Source organism: Felis catus, chromosome D3 (assembly GCF_018350175.1).
Source record: "Felis catus isolate Fca126 chromosome D3, F.catus_Fca126_mat1.0, whole genome shotgun sequence".
Taxonomy (NCBI): Eukaryota; Metazoa; Chordata; class Mammalia; order Carnivora; family Felidae; genus Felis; species Felis catus.
This window is the reverse complement of record NC_058379.1, coordinates 8083466-8100491: the sequence shown is the minus strand read 5'-3', so window position 1 is coordinate 8100491 and position 17026 is coordinate 8083466. Positions and strand designations below refer to the sequence as shown.

Below are 17026 nucleotides of genomic sequence, written 5' to 3'. Positions count from 1 at the left end.
GGAGCTGTGAGGGCTACAGTCACAGCAGTAAGGTTTTAAGGACAACAGAATCACCACACTAGTCCCCACTCCTCCAGATTTAGTTTACATGATAAACAAGCCCTATTGTGTTAAAGCCACTGTTGTGAAGGGGGGCAGGTCTCTGTTTCTCTAAGCTGATTCAATTCTAACTGAAATAAAGCCAAATTCTCTGTCTAGCCCTGTTGCCACGGTGCTCCACACATGGGCCCCATTCTTCAGCTAGCTGAACCCCTGACTGCCCTCTCCCCCATATCCTGTCTTCTACCTCTGGGCCTCTGCTCATGCTGTGCATCCCCCCTGCAGTGAATTCTCTGTGTGTACCCATCTCCAATTATGAAAGTCCTACCTAGCCCCCAAAATATAGTTCAGTGTCAGCCCCTTTAGGAAGCTATTCTCAATGTCCACACTTCTTCCAATTAAATTCAATCATTTCTTCAACAAATATTTTTGTGCTCCTACTATGTGTCAGGTTCTGTGCTAGGTGCTGGGAAACATGACAGTGGATGGGACTGTTCCTTCTGAGCTTACATTCTAGCTGGGGAGACAGGCCAAAAACAATTCAACAGACACACAAACAATCAGATGGTGTTGAGTGCTATGTCAATAGGGTGACAGGGCAGGGAGGGGTGGCAGGCTGAGGCTGCTTACAGAGGGTGGTCAGAGAGGCCCTTCAGAGGAGGAGACATCTGAGTTGAAACTTGGCTGTCAGAGGCAGATGACCCTGCAAAGAGCGGGGAGGTTCCAAGCAGAGAGGACAGTAGGGGTAAAGGCCTAACAGAGGGAATGAGTGTGGACACCTGAGGAATCTAAGAAGGCAGTGTGGAAGGAGCCTTGTGAGTCGCAGCAGAAAGGCGGGCGGGGGGGGGGGGGGGGGGGGGAGGAGCAGGAGCAGATCACACAGGGCCAGATGAGCCCTAGTGGGACTCAGTTCTAACTCCCAGAAGTTTTTGTATGAATCAGAAGAGACATGCACACACAGTGCCCAGTGCCTGCCTGGTGCCCTGCTGCTAGGCCGTGAGGTCTCTCACCCACCCCCATCTCCCGCACAACTCCCAGCCACCAGCACCTCCATCTCCCCTAGAGGCTCTCTGTGGCCCCACTGCTCTGCCCACTCTCAGGGCAGGTCACCTGCCCCCCAGCAGCTCTCACCAAGAGCTGGTGTAAAAGGTCCGGCTCCCTTGGCCCTCAAACAGGATACAGAAATTCTGAGGTACAGAATTTTCTACACTAACAGGGTCCCCCAGAGATGGAGCCCCAGTTGCCCATGGTGGCAACCAACTCCATCATGCACCCTTTCTTGACCCCCTTCTCTTCTACTCTCATTCCCACCCCCACCTGGGTCTCCACGGGGAGGGGGGGTCACCTCTCAAATCAGTGTTCTAGGGGAGCCCCACCTAACAGAGGCCCCCCCCATCGGCTGGGCCGGCTCACACACCTGCATGCCAGTGATGGAGACGTGGTGGGACTCCACCGTGGGCCGCCGGGGCAGCCTCGGCGACGACTGCGGGGAGCCCACGGGCGAGTGGGACAGGGCCGGGTGGACGCAGCGTCCATTCGCGTCCAGCTGGGACCGCTCCTGCAGAGAGAGCTTGCGACCGCAGAGCTGGGGCCGGACCTGGGACCCGGAGGCGGAGGCGTGGAGGGGTACCTCTTGGCCATCGGCCTCCAGGGGCCGGTCCCGGGCCAGGCCGCGATCCACCGCACAGCCCGGCTCACACTCGGTGACCACGATGAAGGACTCCATGCCCAGGCGGATGCTCAGGGACGAGAGGCCCTGCAGGGCCTCACAGGGCTTCTGGCCTTCGCTGCTGCTGCTGCCCCCGCCCCCCAGCTCATCCTGGAGGGCGGCCCGGTCGCTGCTGGGCTGGCTAGAGACGCATGATGACATGGTGCGCGGGCCCGGGCACTCCCATCCGGCGGCAGCGCCACCTGCAGAGAGAGGAAGGGTCAGCACCCCTGTGGCCCCGCTGGGGGGTCTGTTCCTGCCTCTAGCTGACATCCTCAAGACATCTTGTAAAACATGATGCGATGTGATCTCTGAGTGTAAACAGAGGAGCACACTCCACATTTCCTTATTTGAAAAGGTCCTCCTCACACACATAAGAATCCCAAACCCTTCCTGGAGGGACAAAGTAGGAGAAAACCCCAAAACAGAGGACGCATGCGCCCTACAGCGCTGGCAGCTACTTTCAACTCAAGCCAATTGTTGCTAAACTGGATCTGGGTCTAGAATTGCCAGTACCCACCCCCCCCCACCACCACCACTTTTTGATGATGATGATGATGATGATGATGATGATGATAGAGAAGCTCTGAACCTACACATCAGGTGAGGTCTCTTGATTTTTTTTTTTTAATTAGCAATTATTTCAAATATTTTTAAATGCTGGACCAGCCAAATAAAACACTTCCTCGTGACCATGTCTAGGCTGTATGACTTCACAATGGCAATGATTCAGACAGCACTTTACAGTTTACAAAACACCTTCAGCACGCCTGCATAATCTCAAAAGCACCCTAGGTTTGCTATTACAGTCCCATTTTGTAAATGGGGAAACTGAGGCTTGAGAGAAAGAAAGGGATTTGTTTAAGCAAAACCCACTGGCACAGCAGTCCAGTCTGGACTGGCCTCGGGCCAACTGAAGAGCAGGGGTCAGAGGTCACATCAGAGGAAGGAAAGGCACACCAGAGAGTGGGCCAGGCAGCTCATGTTGTCTGAGGAGCCAGACTCAACATATCTATTATCTAATGTTGTCTTAGTTCAGCTGCTACTTGGTGCCTGCCAGGCAGAAGGCAAACATGAAGTCAAAAGATTAGGATCAGGGCGCCTGGCTGGTTCAGTGATAGAGCATGCTCCTCTTGATCTCCAGGTTGTGAGTTCAAGCCCCACGATGGGTGTCTAAAAAAAAAAAAAAAAAAAAAAAAAAAAAAAAGAACACCAAATAGCTTGGTGGTTCCTCACAAAACTAAACATTTACCACAATGACCCAGCAATTCTGTTTCTAGGTAAATACTCAAACAGCTCTATTCATGATAGCCAAACAGGGAAAACAACCACATGCCCATCAACAGATGAATGGATAACCAGGATGTGGTCTATCCACACAATGGAATATGATTCAGCCATAAAAGGAATGAAATACTCATACATGTTACAGTCTAGATGAACCTCGACAACATCATGCTAAGTGAAGGAAGCCAGACCCCAAAGGTCACATACGTACAATCCTCTTTATTTGAAATTTCTAGAATAGGTAAATCCATAGAAACAGAAAGTAGATTAGTGATTGCCTATGATTGAGGAGGTACTGGGGAGCACAGGAGTGACTGCAAATGGGTATAGGGTCTCCTGGGGCGCTGAACACGATCTGGAAGTAAACAGAGGTGGTACCTGTACAACACTGTCAACGTTCTAAGTACCACTGAAGTGTTCATTTTTAAATGGTTAAGTTCATATTATGTGAACAAAAAAAGTTGACACTTCCTTAGACTGTCAATTCCTTCTGTCTCCGGGACAGAATATTAACCTTTGGTTCATGTGTTTGACAAATTCTGCTGGACAAATGTCACAGGTGCCACTAGAATTCAGGGAGTACATCCGCAGAGGCTCATGGTGGTGGCTCTCCATATCGATCACCCATATCACGAAGATGTCAGGCAAACAGTGGTGCTGAGCAGAGAAATTGTATGAATGAATGAAAGGATATCTCTTGATGACAGTGGGTGGCAGTGAGGGGATAGAGAGGAGGGTGTCGATGGGAGCGGAGGAGGTGGATGAGAGGCTGAAAAATGCCACTTGCCCTCTTACGACAGTCCTGCAAGAAGTATTTATGGAACAGCTTCTGTGTCAGGCAATCTGGACAGTAATGCAAGCAGATGGGGTCCCTACCCTGTGGAGCAGGGGAAAGACCAATGGGAAAAGCATTAACAAAATCACTGCAGTGGCCCAGCCCAGACACAGGTACAATTTATGAACACAGAGTTCACGGTAAAAGATCAACCAAGAAACCCATCATATGACAAGATGCTCAGCCTTAGTTATAGTAAGAGAAGTGCAAATTTAAACTACAATGAAATGGTTTGATGGGTCCTCAAAACGTTAATTGTAGAATTACCATATGATCCAGCAATTCCTCTCCCAGGTATATACCCAGAAGAATTAAGAGCAGGGATCCAAACAGATACATATATACTCTTGCTTATGACAGCACTGTTCACAATAGTCAAAGGGTGGAAACAACCCAAGTGTCCATCTACTGTGAATGGGTAAACAGAATGTGTTCTATCCATAAAATGGAATATGATTCGGCCGTAAAAAGGAATTAAGTTCTGACACATGCTATCCTATGGGTGAACTCTGAAAACATGCTAAGTGAAACACGCCAAATATTAAAAGACAAATACTCTATGACTGCAATTATATGAGGTACCTAAAATAGACAAAATCATACAGACAGAAAATAAAGGTTACCAGGAGCTGGGAAAAGGGGAACAGGGAGTCATTGTTTAAGGGGTACAGAGCCTCAGTTTGGAGTGATGAAAAAGTTCTGGAAATAGATACTGGTGATGGTCTCTCAACACTGTGAATGTAATTAATGCCACTGAATTGTACACCTAACAATGGTTAAAATGGTAAATATTTATTTTATGTATATTTTACCAAAATTAAGAAAATTTTTAATAATAAAACTATAAGGAATTACTACTTTTTCCATCTATCAGATTGGCAAAGACCAAAAACGTAATAATAGCACTATTTTGGTGAGGCTACAGAGAGTATGAATTGGGCACCCTTATGAAAGGAAATTCACTAGGGCACCTGGGTGGCTCAGTAGGTTAAGCATCCAACTTCCGCTCAGGTCAGGATCTCACGGGTTCGGGAGTTTGAGCCCCGCATCGCATCAGGCTTCCTGCTGTCAGCGTGGGGCCCACTTTGGATCCACTGTCCTCCTCCCCTCTGCCCCTTCCCCCCCCCCCACGCTCGGTCCCTCTCACTCCCTCTCTCACTCTCTCAAAAATAAACAATAAACAAAAAAAAATGGAAATTCACCAATATCTAACAAAACTCCAAATGAATATACCTTGGACTTAGCAATTCCTCACCTGAGTATTTACCCTACAGACAACCTCACACATGTAAAAAGTGATTTCTTGTGGCAGTATGATTTGAAATGACCATCCACAGGGGACTGAGTAAAAAAGATGAGGTACATGTATCCCCAGAGAAAACATGCGTTTATTTTACAAGAGGTGACTCTTGGGGCACCTGGGTGGCTCAGTCGGTTAAGCATCAACTTTGACTCAGGTCATAATCTCACGGTTCGTGAGTTCAAGCCCCTCATCAGGCTCTATGCTGACAGCTCAGAGCCTGCAGCCTGCTTTGGTTCTGTGTCTCCCTCTCTCTCTGCCCCTCCCCAACTCACACTTTGTCTATCTCTCTCTCTCAAAAATAAACATTAAAAAAATGTTTTTTAATTAAAAGAGGTAACTCTACACAGCCTAATATGAATTAGCTCCATGACGCACTGTTACACGGAAAAAAAAAACCACAGCATTAGTATGCTGCTATTTTGACGTAACAGGAAAAAGGCCATACGTGTGAAAATCACTATATATGCAACAGCATATTTCTGGAAAGGTATATACGAAAATGGTTAACAGTGGCCTCAAGAGAAAATGACTAGTTTGCAGAAGCAAGGGGACAGGGTGGGAAGGACTAACTTTCCACTGGGTACCATGGACAAACAGTAACTCTTCTGAGATGAATTCTTAAAAGAGGACAGCTGTGACCATGATAGGAGTTGGGATAATAAACCTAGAGGGCTGAGGCAGGGGGAGGGGGCAGCTGGTCCCACTCCTGTTCTTCTATCCCATCCTTACTGTGTCTGAGAAAGAAATCATTAACTGTGTTCCTGCCATGGCTTCCCTATCAGTGAAAGAATCCAACACAAGTTCAAGGTTCTCTGCGGTCCAGCTTGCTATGTTGAGTATTCCCCAGGAAAAGAAAAGCAGGGCCTTTGAAGTTCAACTGCCTGGGCTCACCACACACAAATGACTTAGCCCCACCTCAGCCTCAGTTTTCTTATCTATAAAATGGGAGGTAACCCATTAGTCATGAGGATTAAATAGCTAGCACGCAGTATCATGTCTGGTACCTGGTTAAGTGCTCAAAAAGCTATTCTTTCAATTACCTATTGAATGCCTACTAGGCTGGGTTTTGCCAGCCGTGTTCCAGAATGTTCCTAAGAGCTACTGACGTCCAATTGAGCCAGCCTGCTCTTGTGTGGGTTCCACAGCCCTCCCAGGGCAGGGGAGCAGAGCAGCACCAGTGACCTGTCTTCCCTCCCAGAACCACCTCTGATAGGACTGCAGCGTTCCTGAAAAGAAAACTGGTCTGGCAGCACCTAAGAAAGTTAATGGAGAATTTTTTTCTTGCCAAGAGAAAAACAATTGCTTATCGATCTTCACTTCAGGCCAAGGACACCAAGCCATCTGCCCCCAGCAAAGCTGCTTTTAATCAGTCTCCTTGACAAACTGGCGTCTGGCCAGGGCCTTGGCCCTTGAGGTCTGGAGGAGGCGGGAGAGGAGAAATGCTCCAGCTGAGATGGAGATGGGGGCCTCTGTGCTGCAGGGGCAGGTGTGTCTGGGTCTCAGGAAGGAGAGCCCAGACCTCAGGGCCTGGAGGTCACCTGGAGCCTGCCCACCCCCACCCCGTCTGCAGCAAGGCCTGATCAGCAAGCCGGTCATTCACCCTGAGGAGGGTCATTTTCTACCACTGACCCCTACAGAGTCTGGCTCTGACCAGCTTTGGGGACACAGATTCTACAAGGGCACAGGCTCTATAAGGATCTGATGAAACCTATCAACACTCTGCCCAGGGCAGCGGAGCCTGGGTGCCTCACTCGGTTAAGCAACCCACTCTTGATTTCAGCTCAGGTCACGATCTCACAGTTTGTGAGTTAGAGCCCTGCCTCGGGCTCTTTGCTGATGGTGCAGAGACTGCTTGGGATTCTTTCGCTCCTCTCTGCCCTCCTCACCTGCTTGTGCTCTCTCTTTCTCTCTCAAAATAAATAAATGAACTTAAAAAAAAAAAAAAAACACTCTGCCCAGGAGAAAATAATCATACAAAGACAATGGTTTGCATAACAACAGCAATAGCTAACATCCAACTGAGCATTTACCTTGCACCAAGCAGGGCTCAGCCTGGTTCATTTGATCCCCCCAGGCTCTCTGCCAGGGAGGGACTGCTAAGCAAGGTATTTGGGGATGGGGGGGGGGGGGAGCAGAATAAGAGGACCTTTCCGCAAAGCTCCTTGGGTTTGACTAAATGCTAAGAGTCCTCTCCCTGGAGCCTCCGGCCCCAAACCTGGGTCCTCTCTCCCTGCCCTCGAAGGCCTCCCCATCTCCCCAGGGCTGGCGGTGGCAAGCTCCCCCACCTCTCACGGGGTGACTCAGAGCCACCAGCCCCTTCCCGAAGCAGATGGACCAGGCTCCGGGCCAGGGTGAAGGGAAGCACTGCTTCCTCTGCCAGGAAGCCCAGTGGCCCTGGCCTCTTGGAAGCGTGCTCTCATTTCCTGGGGGTCGTTTCCAACCTGCGCCTGCTCACCAAATACAGAGCCACCACAGAGCCCGGGATAGCAAGTAGCCAGTGTGCCAGGGACGTGTGCCCCAACCTGAGAACAGCCTACACGGTTCCGGGCACCATGGGACAACATGGGGGCCCCAAATAGCTGTAAGGATGCCTTGGCCAAGGCCAGCAATGATGTCCTCCCTGAGATAACAGGCTTGGCCAGCCACCTCCTCTCTTACGTGGGGAAGCTGAGGCCCAGGGAGGTCCTAAAGGAAATTCACTCACCCATTTGTTCTTTCAAGTAATTACTGAGGACCTACTATGCGGTGGATAAACAAAACAGATGTGATTTCTTAAAAGCACAAATGACTGTATAAGTACAAGCGGGGAGAAACCAAGACAAAAGAGAACAGATCAGAATGGGGGGCGGGTCAAGGAAGGCCTTGCTTGGGGAAATTATATTTAGGCTGAGACCCACAGGGTGAGTAGGTGGTGAGGGGGCAGGAACTTGCTCCAGGAGGAGTGAGCTCTGAGAAGTCCCCAAGGCAGTAAAGGCGTGGGAAGGCTGAGGAACAGAAACACCACCCCACCCCTCCTGGAACTGGAGGCCGGTGTGAGCATGAGTGTGAGTGCGAGTGTGTGCAGGGACTGTGGAAAGGAAGCTGGAGGGGCTGGAGACAAGAACTTTATAGGAAGCTGATGGAGAACACAAAGGGCAGCCCAGGGCAAGGTCACAGGGACCCCATTAGGCACCTGTTATAGACTGAACTGTGCCCCTCGAAAAAGATATGCTGGAGTTCTAACCCCAGGACCTCAGAATGTAACTTAATTTGGAGACAGGGTCTTCACAAAGGTCATCAAGTTAAAATGAGGTCACTAGGTGGGTCCTACTCGAATATAACCAGTGTCCTTATAAAAAGGGGAGAATTTGGACCTAGGGCCACACAGGGGAGAACCCCATGAGAACATGAAGGCGGACGCATGTTCAAGCCAAGGAAGGCCAAAGATCACCAGCAAGCCACCAGAGAGAGACATGAACAGATTCTCCCTCCCAGCACCTTGATCTAGGACTTCTGCCCTCCAGAACTGTGACTAAATGCAGTTCTGCTCTTGAAGCCCCCCAGGCTGTATCCTCCCTCACAGCAGCCCTAGCCAACTAAGGCAGCTCCCACCTACCCAGGGAAGCCCACTGACTCAGAGGCCACGGATTCAGAAGAGTTTCCTAGTGCACGAGCGCGAGACCTGGGAAGCTCAGCTGGACTGGCCAACACAGCGCTAAGGTTTGATGCCAGCAGGAATATTCCAGATTCGGGCCTTGGCCCAGCCAAACAGTCTTATCAATTCGGTGACACCAACTCTTAGCAATGTATCTCCCTCAGCACTCCTTAGTTTGGAAGCACTAAAACTGTCTCCCCAGAAGACAAAGGCCCTCCCTTGGCAGACGGCAGGAAGGATAATGCTGGTGCTAGCGTGCACAGACCCGGTGCCCATCACAGTCCTTAGAGCAAAGAGGTGGCAAATGGTGACTCTCGGGTGACATCTGGCCACCAACCTATTTTGCTTGGCCTACCCTGTGTCTAAAACTATTTGAATGAGATGTCAACATTTCAAAGCCAGCACATTTCAGATAAAAGTCATAATTTCCAGAGTCTCTTAAAGTACTGGACATTCTGATAGCACTGGGTCCATATTCTCTCCTGGCAACAACCCACTGCAGCTTTGGACAGGGGATAAGGTCAGTCCTCACCACTTCCCCTTGCCTCCTCAACACCCAGGACAGGCTGAGTGCCTGTCACACGCCCCCTCCCCCTTTTCCACATCTCACCCCTACAGGCCTTGCTTGGAGATGCATCAGATGACAGCGCTAAATTAGGGCACACGTCGGTGGTCACCTGCTCCAACCATTTCATTTCACCAATGAGAAAATGAACGTCCAGAAAGATTTACTGATTTGCCCAAAGTTAAGCGGTGGTTCCAGGAAAAGCTAAAATTGGCCTGAGTTTTTCAAGAAGGGGCTAAAAATTGCAAGTACAGCCCTGCAATGTCCACATGTTGCATCCTGAATAAAGTCCAGGCTGAGCAAAATCTCTAACAAAGGGGAGCAGACAGCCCATTCCTCTGACTTCCAAAACCTCCACCTGCTCGAGAGGGGTACAAAGACATGGGGTCTTAGGGTGATCAGAAAAGAAATGCATAGGATTTGGGAATGGAGACAGCAACCTGACTTAACTTCTAAGTGCCAAGGCTTTGCCTTTCTTGTTTACTCCTCAACTCTAGGACCTAGAACTTTCCAGAACACTGTTGGCACTCAGTAAATATTGGCTAGTAAATATAGTAAATATTGGCTAGAGGCCGTTGCTTGTATCACTCATCCCAAGTCTGCTCAGAAGTTTTCTTTACTTGGCCTTGAATCTGTCTATGTTCCTTTAGTTCATAGCAGCAGCCTGATTTACATCTGGGAAACCACTCTTTCTTGTGAAAGGTGATTCCATGTAGCTGTCTGCACCATCAACTTCAGGGGTTCCCATATAACTTAAGTCTGCTCAATCAGGCGTGAATTTCTCTGGTCAAGTGATTTGATTCAAGAGTAGGTGTGTGACTTAAGTCAGACTACCAAGTCTTATTCTAGGGTTTGGCAGAAGTATTGCAAATGTCTCTTTCTATGGTACTTGGAACAAGAAGGATGGATTTCTAGAGTTATCAGGGGCTGGGGAGAACCCTGGCTTAGAATAAAGTCAACAGAGAGAGAAGAGAGGTGACAGAGAAGAACTGAAGCTGGAGACATTGTATGGGTACCTGGATCCAGCCATGCCTGAAGTCCATAGATACCAGAAGCTTTTAACTACATGAGCCAATACCTATTTTTGCTTGTTAGTTTGTGATTGGTCTTCTGTCACTTACAACCAAGGGTCTTGACTGATAGACAACCCAGAGCTGATTGACAGAAAAGCTTCCCCACTAAGCTTCTTGACAGATCAACAGTTGCCTACACCTTAAGGCTCTCAACCAGGCCAAACCACCAGGCAGCTGCAGGTTCCCTGATAACCCAGATAGCCTTCACCTTGACAGTCAGGCAGAAACCAGAACTTCCAAAGTCTTTTTTTTCTCTCTCTAACCTTAAATTAAAAAATCAAGGATGGGGAAAGGAAGGGCCGATAAATAGGACAGAGCAAAGGAAAGAAAGTGACCAGCACCTTCAGTACAAGAAATGTATCACTGTAGCAGCGGCCATGGCAGCTTTAGATGGGAGCCAGCCACCTGTAGTGCTTGCCAAGTGGCAGGCACTATTCTAAGCACTTTGCATGTATCATGTCATCTAACTGTCACAACATTAGGAGCCATGTCAAGGTATCATGCTTATTTCACTGGTGAGGAAACTGAGGCAGAGTCCAAGTGACTTGCCCACAATCAAACAGTGCTTTGGGAAAGCACAGGTGTGAAACCAGAGGCTCCTGGAGAGGTGGGGCATGGTGATCAAGTGCACATCCCTTCTCCTGCACACAGCAAATGCTCCCTACACTGAGGCTATTGCCAAGAAAGCATTCTACAGCTAGCAAGTTCAAGCCCCTCAACTGGCCTGAATTTATATTAAAACAAAAATTGTTATCTCTAATCCCACCATGCTAACTTTATTCTTTTCATCTTCTCCTCTAACTCTTGTCCACATACATCACTTTTTGCAAGATGTAAATTAAAGTGTGCATACAACTTTGCGTCCTTGCTTACGTATGTCAAAACAATTTGTGCACACTCCCAAGGCTTTCATCATCAGCGTGAAGGGCTGCAGATGGAGTCCCTCGGACCCAGGGAGGTGAGGCGACCTCCACGAGGCAGCCCAGCAGGTCTCCAGGGCTAGAAAACCAGGAGTCCTGACCCCTGCAGCCCCGTGTGCCCTGGGGGCCAGGATGCTTACAGAGCAAGAAGCTCAGGTGTCTTCCTTTGAGGCTACTGATTGGTGGATAAGCGAGTGTCGTGGAGAGTGGCTGGGATCACACAGCCAGGTGCACACTGGTGGTCCCCACCTTGAAGAGCCAGGAAGGGCGACTGGGTGGGTGAGTGTGGAGTGGGTGTTGGGGGTATTTGGCAAAGGGAGGTAGGAGCCATTTACTTCTTTCCTCCTCTCCTACTGCATCTTTCACTGAACCAAAGGAAGAGACAGGGAAACAACCGGAATTTCAGTTTGTAATGAAAAGAAAAAGACCTGGACTCCAACATTCTGAAGCTTGGCAAGCAGGAGATAGAAGGGGCCAGCTCAGAACCCACAAGCACCCCTGCCTTGCCCACCCACAGGGCTCCTCCCTCCCTCCCTCTTCCCTGCTGTTTGGAGGTGATGCTAAATCTAGTTCCCTCCGCAGCCTCCAGCACAAAGCAACCCCAGCTAGTAGGGGCAAGGAGGGGCTGGGAGCTGGCTCTGCCTCTGAGGGACCAACCCTGTCCCCCACACCTGGACACAGAAGACAGGGGAATTGTCTGGGATGAATCTAAATAAACTCTCTTTCCATCAGAAGCCTCAAAGGCAAAATCCCAATGCACCTTTAAAAACCCATGAGGGAGGTGTTCTTTCTTCTACACCCTGCCCCCACCCAAACCACTAGTTCTCCATTTAAACTAGCCGAGGCTTATCTCTAGCACCACCCATGATGCCCCTTCCCCCATCCACTCACCTTCTACCTCATGCCCTTGTAGGCAGAGGGGCAAGGCCTTGGCCTGGGGAGGGATGAGGGGGCATTTTCTTGGGGGACCATCCTCTCTCCTCTCCAGGTTGGAATTAGCATTTTTATCTCTGCAACTGCCATCTCTCAACTATTTACAGAAGCCAACAGGATAAAAAGAGACAACATAAAAATAGTTGCTCAGCAGCTTTCAGGATGGGGTGGGGGTGGGGGTACAACAGACTCTTGGAATTTTCTTGCTCTCCTTTTCAAAAGGGAAAATGCTAGAATTATTTATCTTTTCCAAAGCACTCCCAGAGAGTTCACAGATCACTCACCTGGGAGCTCTCTGGGGACAGGGACCAAGTCCCAGCGTCCCTCAGCTCCGAGGACAGGGCTTGTCACCAACCCCCCTCCCCCAAAAGTGTAGGTTCAGTTCAGTGAAATATCATCAAAGTTCCAGAGCCAGCGCTAAGTGAAACGCGGCGCCCTGCTCTGCCCTGTTTCCATCCAGCCTTCCAAAAACACGAGGCAGTCAAAAACACAAAACAAAACAAAACTTGGCTTTTCTCTATGCTTAACATGTTTCATAATTGAAGAAAAAAGTTCAGCAGCACCACTACCAACACGACAGAAATGGAAAACACTGACGCCTGAAATCACTCCTTCCCTGTTTTGGTCACTAACATCCCCAGCAAGGAATGCCGGAGCCAGAGATCTTCAGAGGAGCAACAGCACCCACCCCCTTTGAAATATGCCAGATTTGGGTTGTGTTGAGGAAGGGATCCAATCAGGGAAGAAAGAAAAAATAATCACTTAAAACCTTATTTTTTCAGAGAGCAAAACCATACCCTCCTGGAAAAGGGGGATTCCATTCCATAAGAAAATGGGCATCATCCGCCAGCATATTATGTTAAAAGGTATGTCAGGAAACTAACTATACAGATCCCAGGGGCTTGGGCCTTGATTTTCTCATCTGTAAAATGGAGCCGCTGTGACCTAGCTAGAGGGTAGCTATGGTGTCCATCTTCTGTGTGAAAGCCAGCTCACAGTTAACCCCCCCAAAGACAGTGTTCTCTCCTCCTCTTTGCACTCCTACTCAGCTATCAAACAGGGAAGGGCTGAGGGGCTAGTCTTTTCTGGGCTTCCTCCCAGCTTGGTTTTTGCTAGATTTCCAATTTCCGTGGTGGGCATTTCTGGCCAAGCTGTCGGGAGACTGAGCTGACTCCATGCCCGGCCACAGGGTTAGGGCTCCATCTGTCTGGTGAGGCTTTCTCTGCTTTGCGGATTCCCTTACCTAGAAAAAGTCTCACAAAATACATACCGATAAGATGACATGGGGACCTACATTTAACAAATCATCGCGACTGAAGAGAATGGAACTGAATGAAATCCACACTCTCCCTTAAGATCACATGTGTCACACCTGTGCACTGACCCTGGAGGCACTGAGCTTTGGGAGGAAGCAGGATTCTTGTGGAGGGGGGCGAGCGAGACGCAGGGAGTTCTGAAAACCCTATTCCAGGAAGCTGTTCCCCAACTGATTTCGGAAACCCTTCCTTCCATGACCCTCTTCCTGCAAACAGAGAGACACAATAATGTCTTATGCCCAGAGGTTTATTAATTGGGGGCTGAGAAGGCAGAGGAATGCACAAAGTGGCCTTAAGAAACCCTTGTGTTGGAAACAACCCAAATATCCACCAACCGATGAAAGGATAAACAAAATGGGGTCTATCCATACAAGGGAATATTACTCGGCCATAGAAAGGAAGCACTGACAGAGTCTACAGCATGGATGAACCTTGAAAACATTATGTTCCACAAAAAAGAAGCCAGACACAAAAGGTCTCCTATTATTAACAGGCCAAGAAGGCGACAAGCACAGCCTGAAAGAAAAAAAAGGCCATTCCAAAACAGAGACGCAATTTCCTTAACTTCCAGGAAAGAAGACCAGAAATGAGGGAGAAGGCCGTTGCAGCACCGTGGAGCCAGGCATGCCTGAACCCCACACCCGGGGCCTGTAACCCAAGGGGGTGGAGTTAACTGGAAAAGCAAAACATCTAGGGGAAAATAGCAACACAAGGCCTTCTGACCCAAAGGAAAATCTGAAACAGCATTTGTCCCAAGTCTCCAGGATTGGGAAAGGATATGGCAGCTCTCTGCTTCCCATAGCCACTGGGAGGCAGCCTGCCGGGGAGAGGCAGGTTCTAAGTGACCCTAACCAAGTTACAGTATTTCGCCTCTCTGAGCCCTTCCATTAAATGGGTTCATGATGGGGTGAGGACGACTCTGTGACCCATGTTAAAATCTGAGCCAAAATAGGCCTGGCCTGCCCCACCCAGTCCATCCCTTCCTGAGAGTACTGTCTCCCCACCTTGTAGCCCATCTTGGTTCCAAGCTGACATTCTCAAGGAGAGAACTCTGGGTTACTGCAGAAAGTTCCCTCTGCTAGGTGAGATCCCTCCCCTCCAACTCCCATCCAATCTGTTTTTTTGTTTGTTTGTTTGTTTGTTTGTTTGTTTGTTTGTTTTTAAGCCCATCCCTCAAGGCTGAGCACAAAGGACACCTCTTTCTGGGAGCCTCCTGGATTCATACCAGCCAGAAGAGATTTCACCAGAACCTCCATTGCCATCTGCTTCCTTCATTGCCACCACACTTATTCCTCCTGGTGATTCTCAACAGGGATGCTCCTGGCATTCAGGGCAGGACAATTCTTTACGCCTGGCATGGATCTGGCCTGCTTGCCGGACATTTTGAATCCCTGGCTCCCGCCTACCAAAGCCAGAAGTGCTCAGCATCATTTTGACAACCAAAGTCACCAGACACTTTTCCAAACTCTTGCCAGGAAGGTAGGACCACCCCGATGGGAACAAAGGTATTAGGAATATGTTTGGCTTCTGGCCCACTCACAACTTGGGAGCAAGGGCAAGCCCAGTCAGCACCATGCCTGCTTAGATCTGTGTCCACATAGACTGGTTTAGTAAACAATTCTGGGCCTCTCAAAAAGCTGGGGGACTCTGCAAGGGACTCTGCTCTAAAACGAGCGGGCTCTAGGGCCTGACATACCCGGGTTGGCTGTGTGACCCCCAGGGCCAGTTACTTAACCCCTCTGACCCCTCTATAAAATGAGGCTAACTCCCAGCAATGCTTCAGGATTGTTTCCACCCTCAATCTCCTCATCTCTACAATGGGAATAAAAAATCTCTTCCTCTAGGATGTTGGTAGGAAATGAGAGGATGCATGTAACACACGGCACAGTATTTAGGGACTCATCAAATGATGGCTATTCCTTTTTATTACAAAAATACACTGTGCTCTCACTACCAGTAGCTGTTTTCCTATGTCAGAAGGGTTTATGATGAGCAATCTGGAAGGAGATTTGAAGGCTCACCATGAAGCTGTATTTGCATAGCATGCACCCAGTTAATTCTTAAATTGCATGTTTCTGTGGGGTGGTTTGAGAGGAGGGGGGCTAACGTCCCCAAAGCCCTCCCCAGGTTGCCCTACCTCCCCCTGAGAACAAGGGAGCCTATGGGGATGGAGAACTCTCTCTTCCCTCACCCCGTGGGGGCAGAGCCAGGGGAGGGGATGTGGTAAACGACAGTACCACTCTAGGGCACGTGAAGTTTCTATCTCTAGGGCTGTGGGGACTCTCAGAGTGAGGAAGGTAAAAGTTGCCCCTAAGGAAGTGGACACTAGAAGTCCCACGCCAGGCCAGCGAGCCCTCTCTGAGCTCCCCGCCACACGGATGCCATCCCTCTCCGACCAACCTTCTGGGGGAGACAGGAGGGGATAAGGTGCAACCTCCTCAGCGCCAAGTGCAAGCAGCAGAGCGGCTGGCAGAGCTGTGAAAACACCCCGCTTCCCAAACTGGGCAGTGCAGAGAGTGGGGGGAGCCTGCAAGAGCTCCAGGAACCAAGACCCAATGCTAAGCGGGGCTGGGCCCAGATTGCCCGCGTCCCCAGGAGTCAAGCAGAGGGTGCCGGTGAAGGCACCTCTCTGCACTCACTGAGTGCTGCGGTCCCGAGGTAAATTTAGGTCAAAAGGACCGAGCCAGCGCGGTTCCGGAGGGCGGAGGCAAAGGGCCGACTAAGAGAGGCAAAGGTCCCCAGGCCCCGCAACTGCTGATCCAGGGTCCTGCCGCCTGGTGTCCAACCTACCAGGGCCTGGGCTTGCCCCCAAGACAAGCGGGGTGCGGGGGTGGGGTGCTCAAAGTCCGTCGGCCCTCTGCTCTCCTGCGCTCTGTGGCTTTCCCCACCTGTCAAACGCGAGGGGGTGGGCCTAGGCCGCCTCCAAGATCCTTGACGGCCCCGGCCGCGGGTGATACACGGGTTCCAAACTCCGGGACCGCCCCTGCCACCCCCGGCCGGGCGCGGCCCAGCCGAGGAGGCTACCCCGAGGCTCCGGGCGCCCCGAGGACGCGGGGGGAAGGGGCGCCGGGGGACCGGGTCCCCCCACGTGGCGGGGCGTGGGGCGGCGCACGTGGGGTCCTTTCGGTGGAGGGAACCTGGGGCCGGCCTCTGGGCTTTGTCTGCAATCCCGGCAGCGGCCCCCAGCCCCTAGGAGGCGAGGGCGCCCGAGACTGCGGCGCTGCGGCCCCGACCCGCGGCCCCGCTCCCGTCAGCTCACCTGGGCTCCGCGCCGCCGCCGCCTCCCGCGCTCTGCGCCCCCGGCTCGGCTCCGCTGGTCTCGGCGCGGCCACGCGCTCCACTCCGCGGCCCCGGCGGGCGCGCAGGGGGCGGGGACGGGAGGAGCCGCCCGGTCCCGGCTGGAGCGCGACGCC

General features: G+C 50.6%; 1 protein-coding gene across 5 annotated transcripts in view; it reads right to left on the bottom strand.

Annotated features, from left to right (window-relative positions):
- The window catches only part of CAMKK2 (calcium/calmodulin dependent protein kinase kinase 2), a 47647-nt gene extending 30621 nt beyond the window's left edge, over positions 1-17026 (bottom strand). For all 5 annotated transcript variants that reach the window (XM_023241394.2, XM_023241397.2, XM_023241396.2 and 2 more), the window contains exons 1-2: positions 16873-17026; positions 1457-1950 (exon numbers count right to left, since the gene is read on the bottom strand). In XM_023241394.2, the coding sequence (XP_023097162.1) occupies positions 1457-1909 (453 nt within the window). In that variant the 5' untranslated portion in view covers positions 1910-1950; positions 16873-17026. The remainder of the gene's footprint in view (positions 1-1456; positions 1951-16872) is intronic.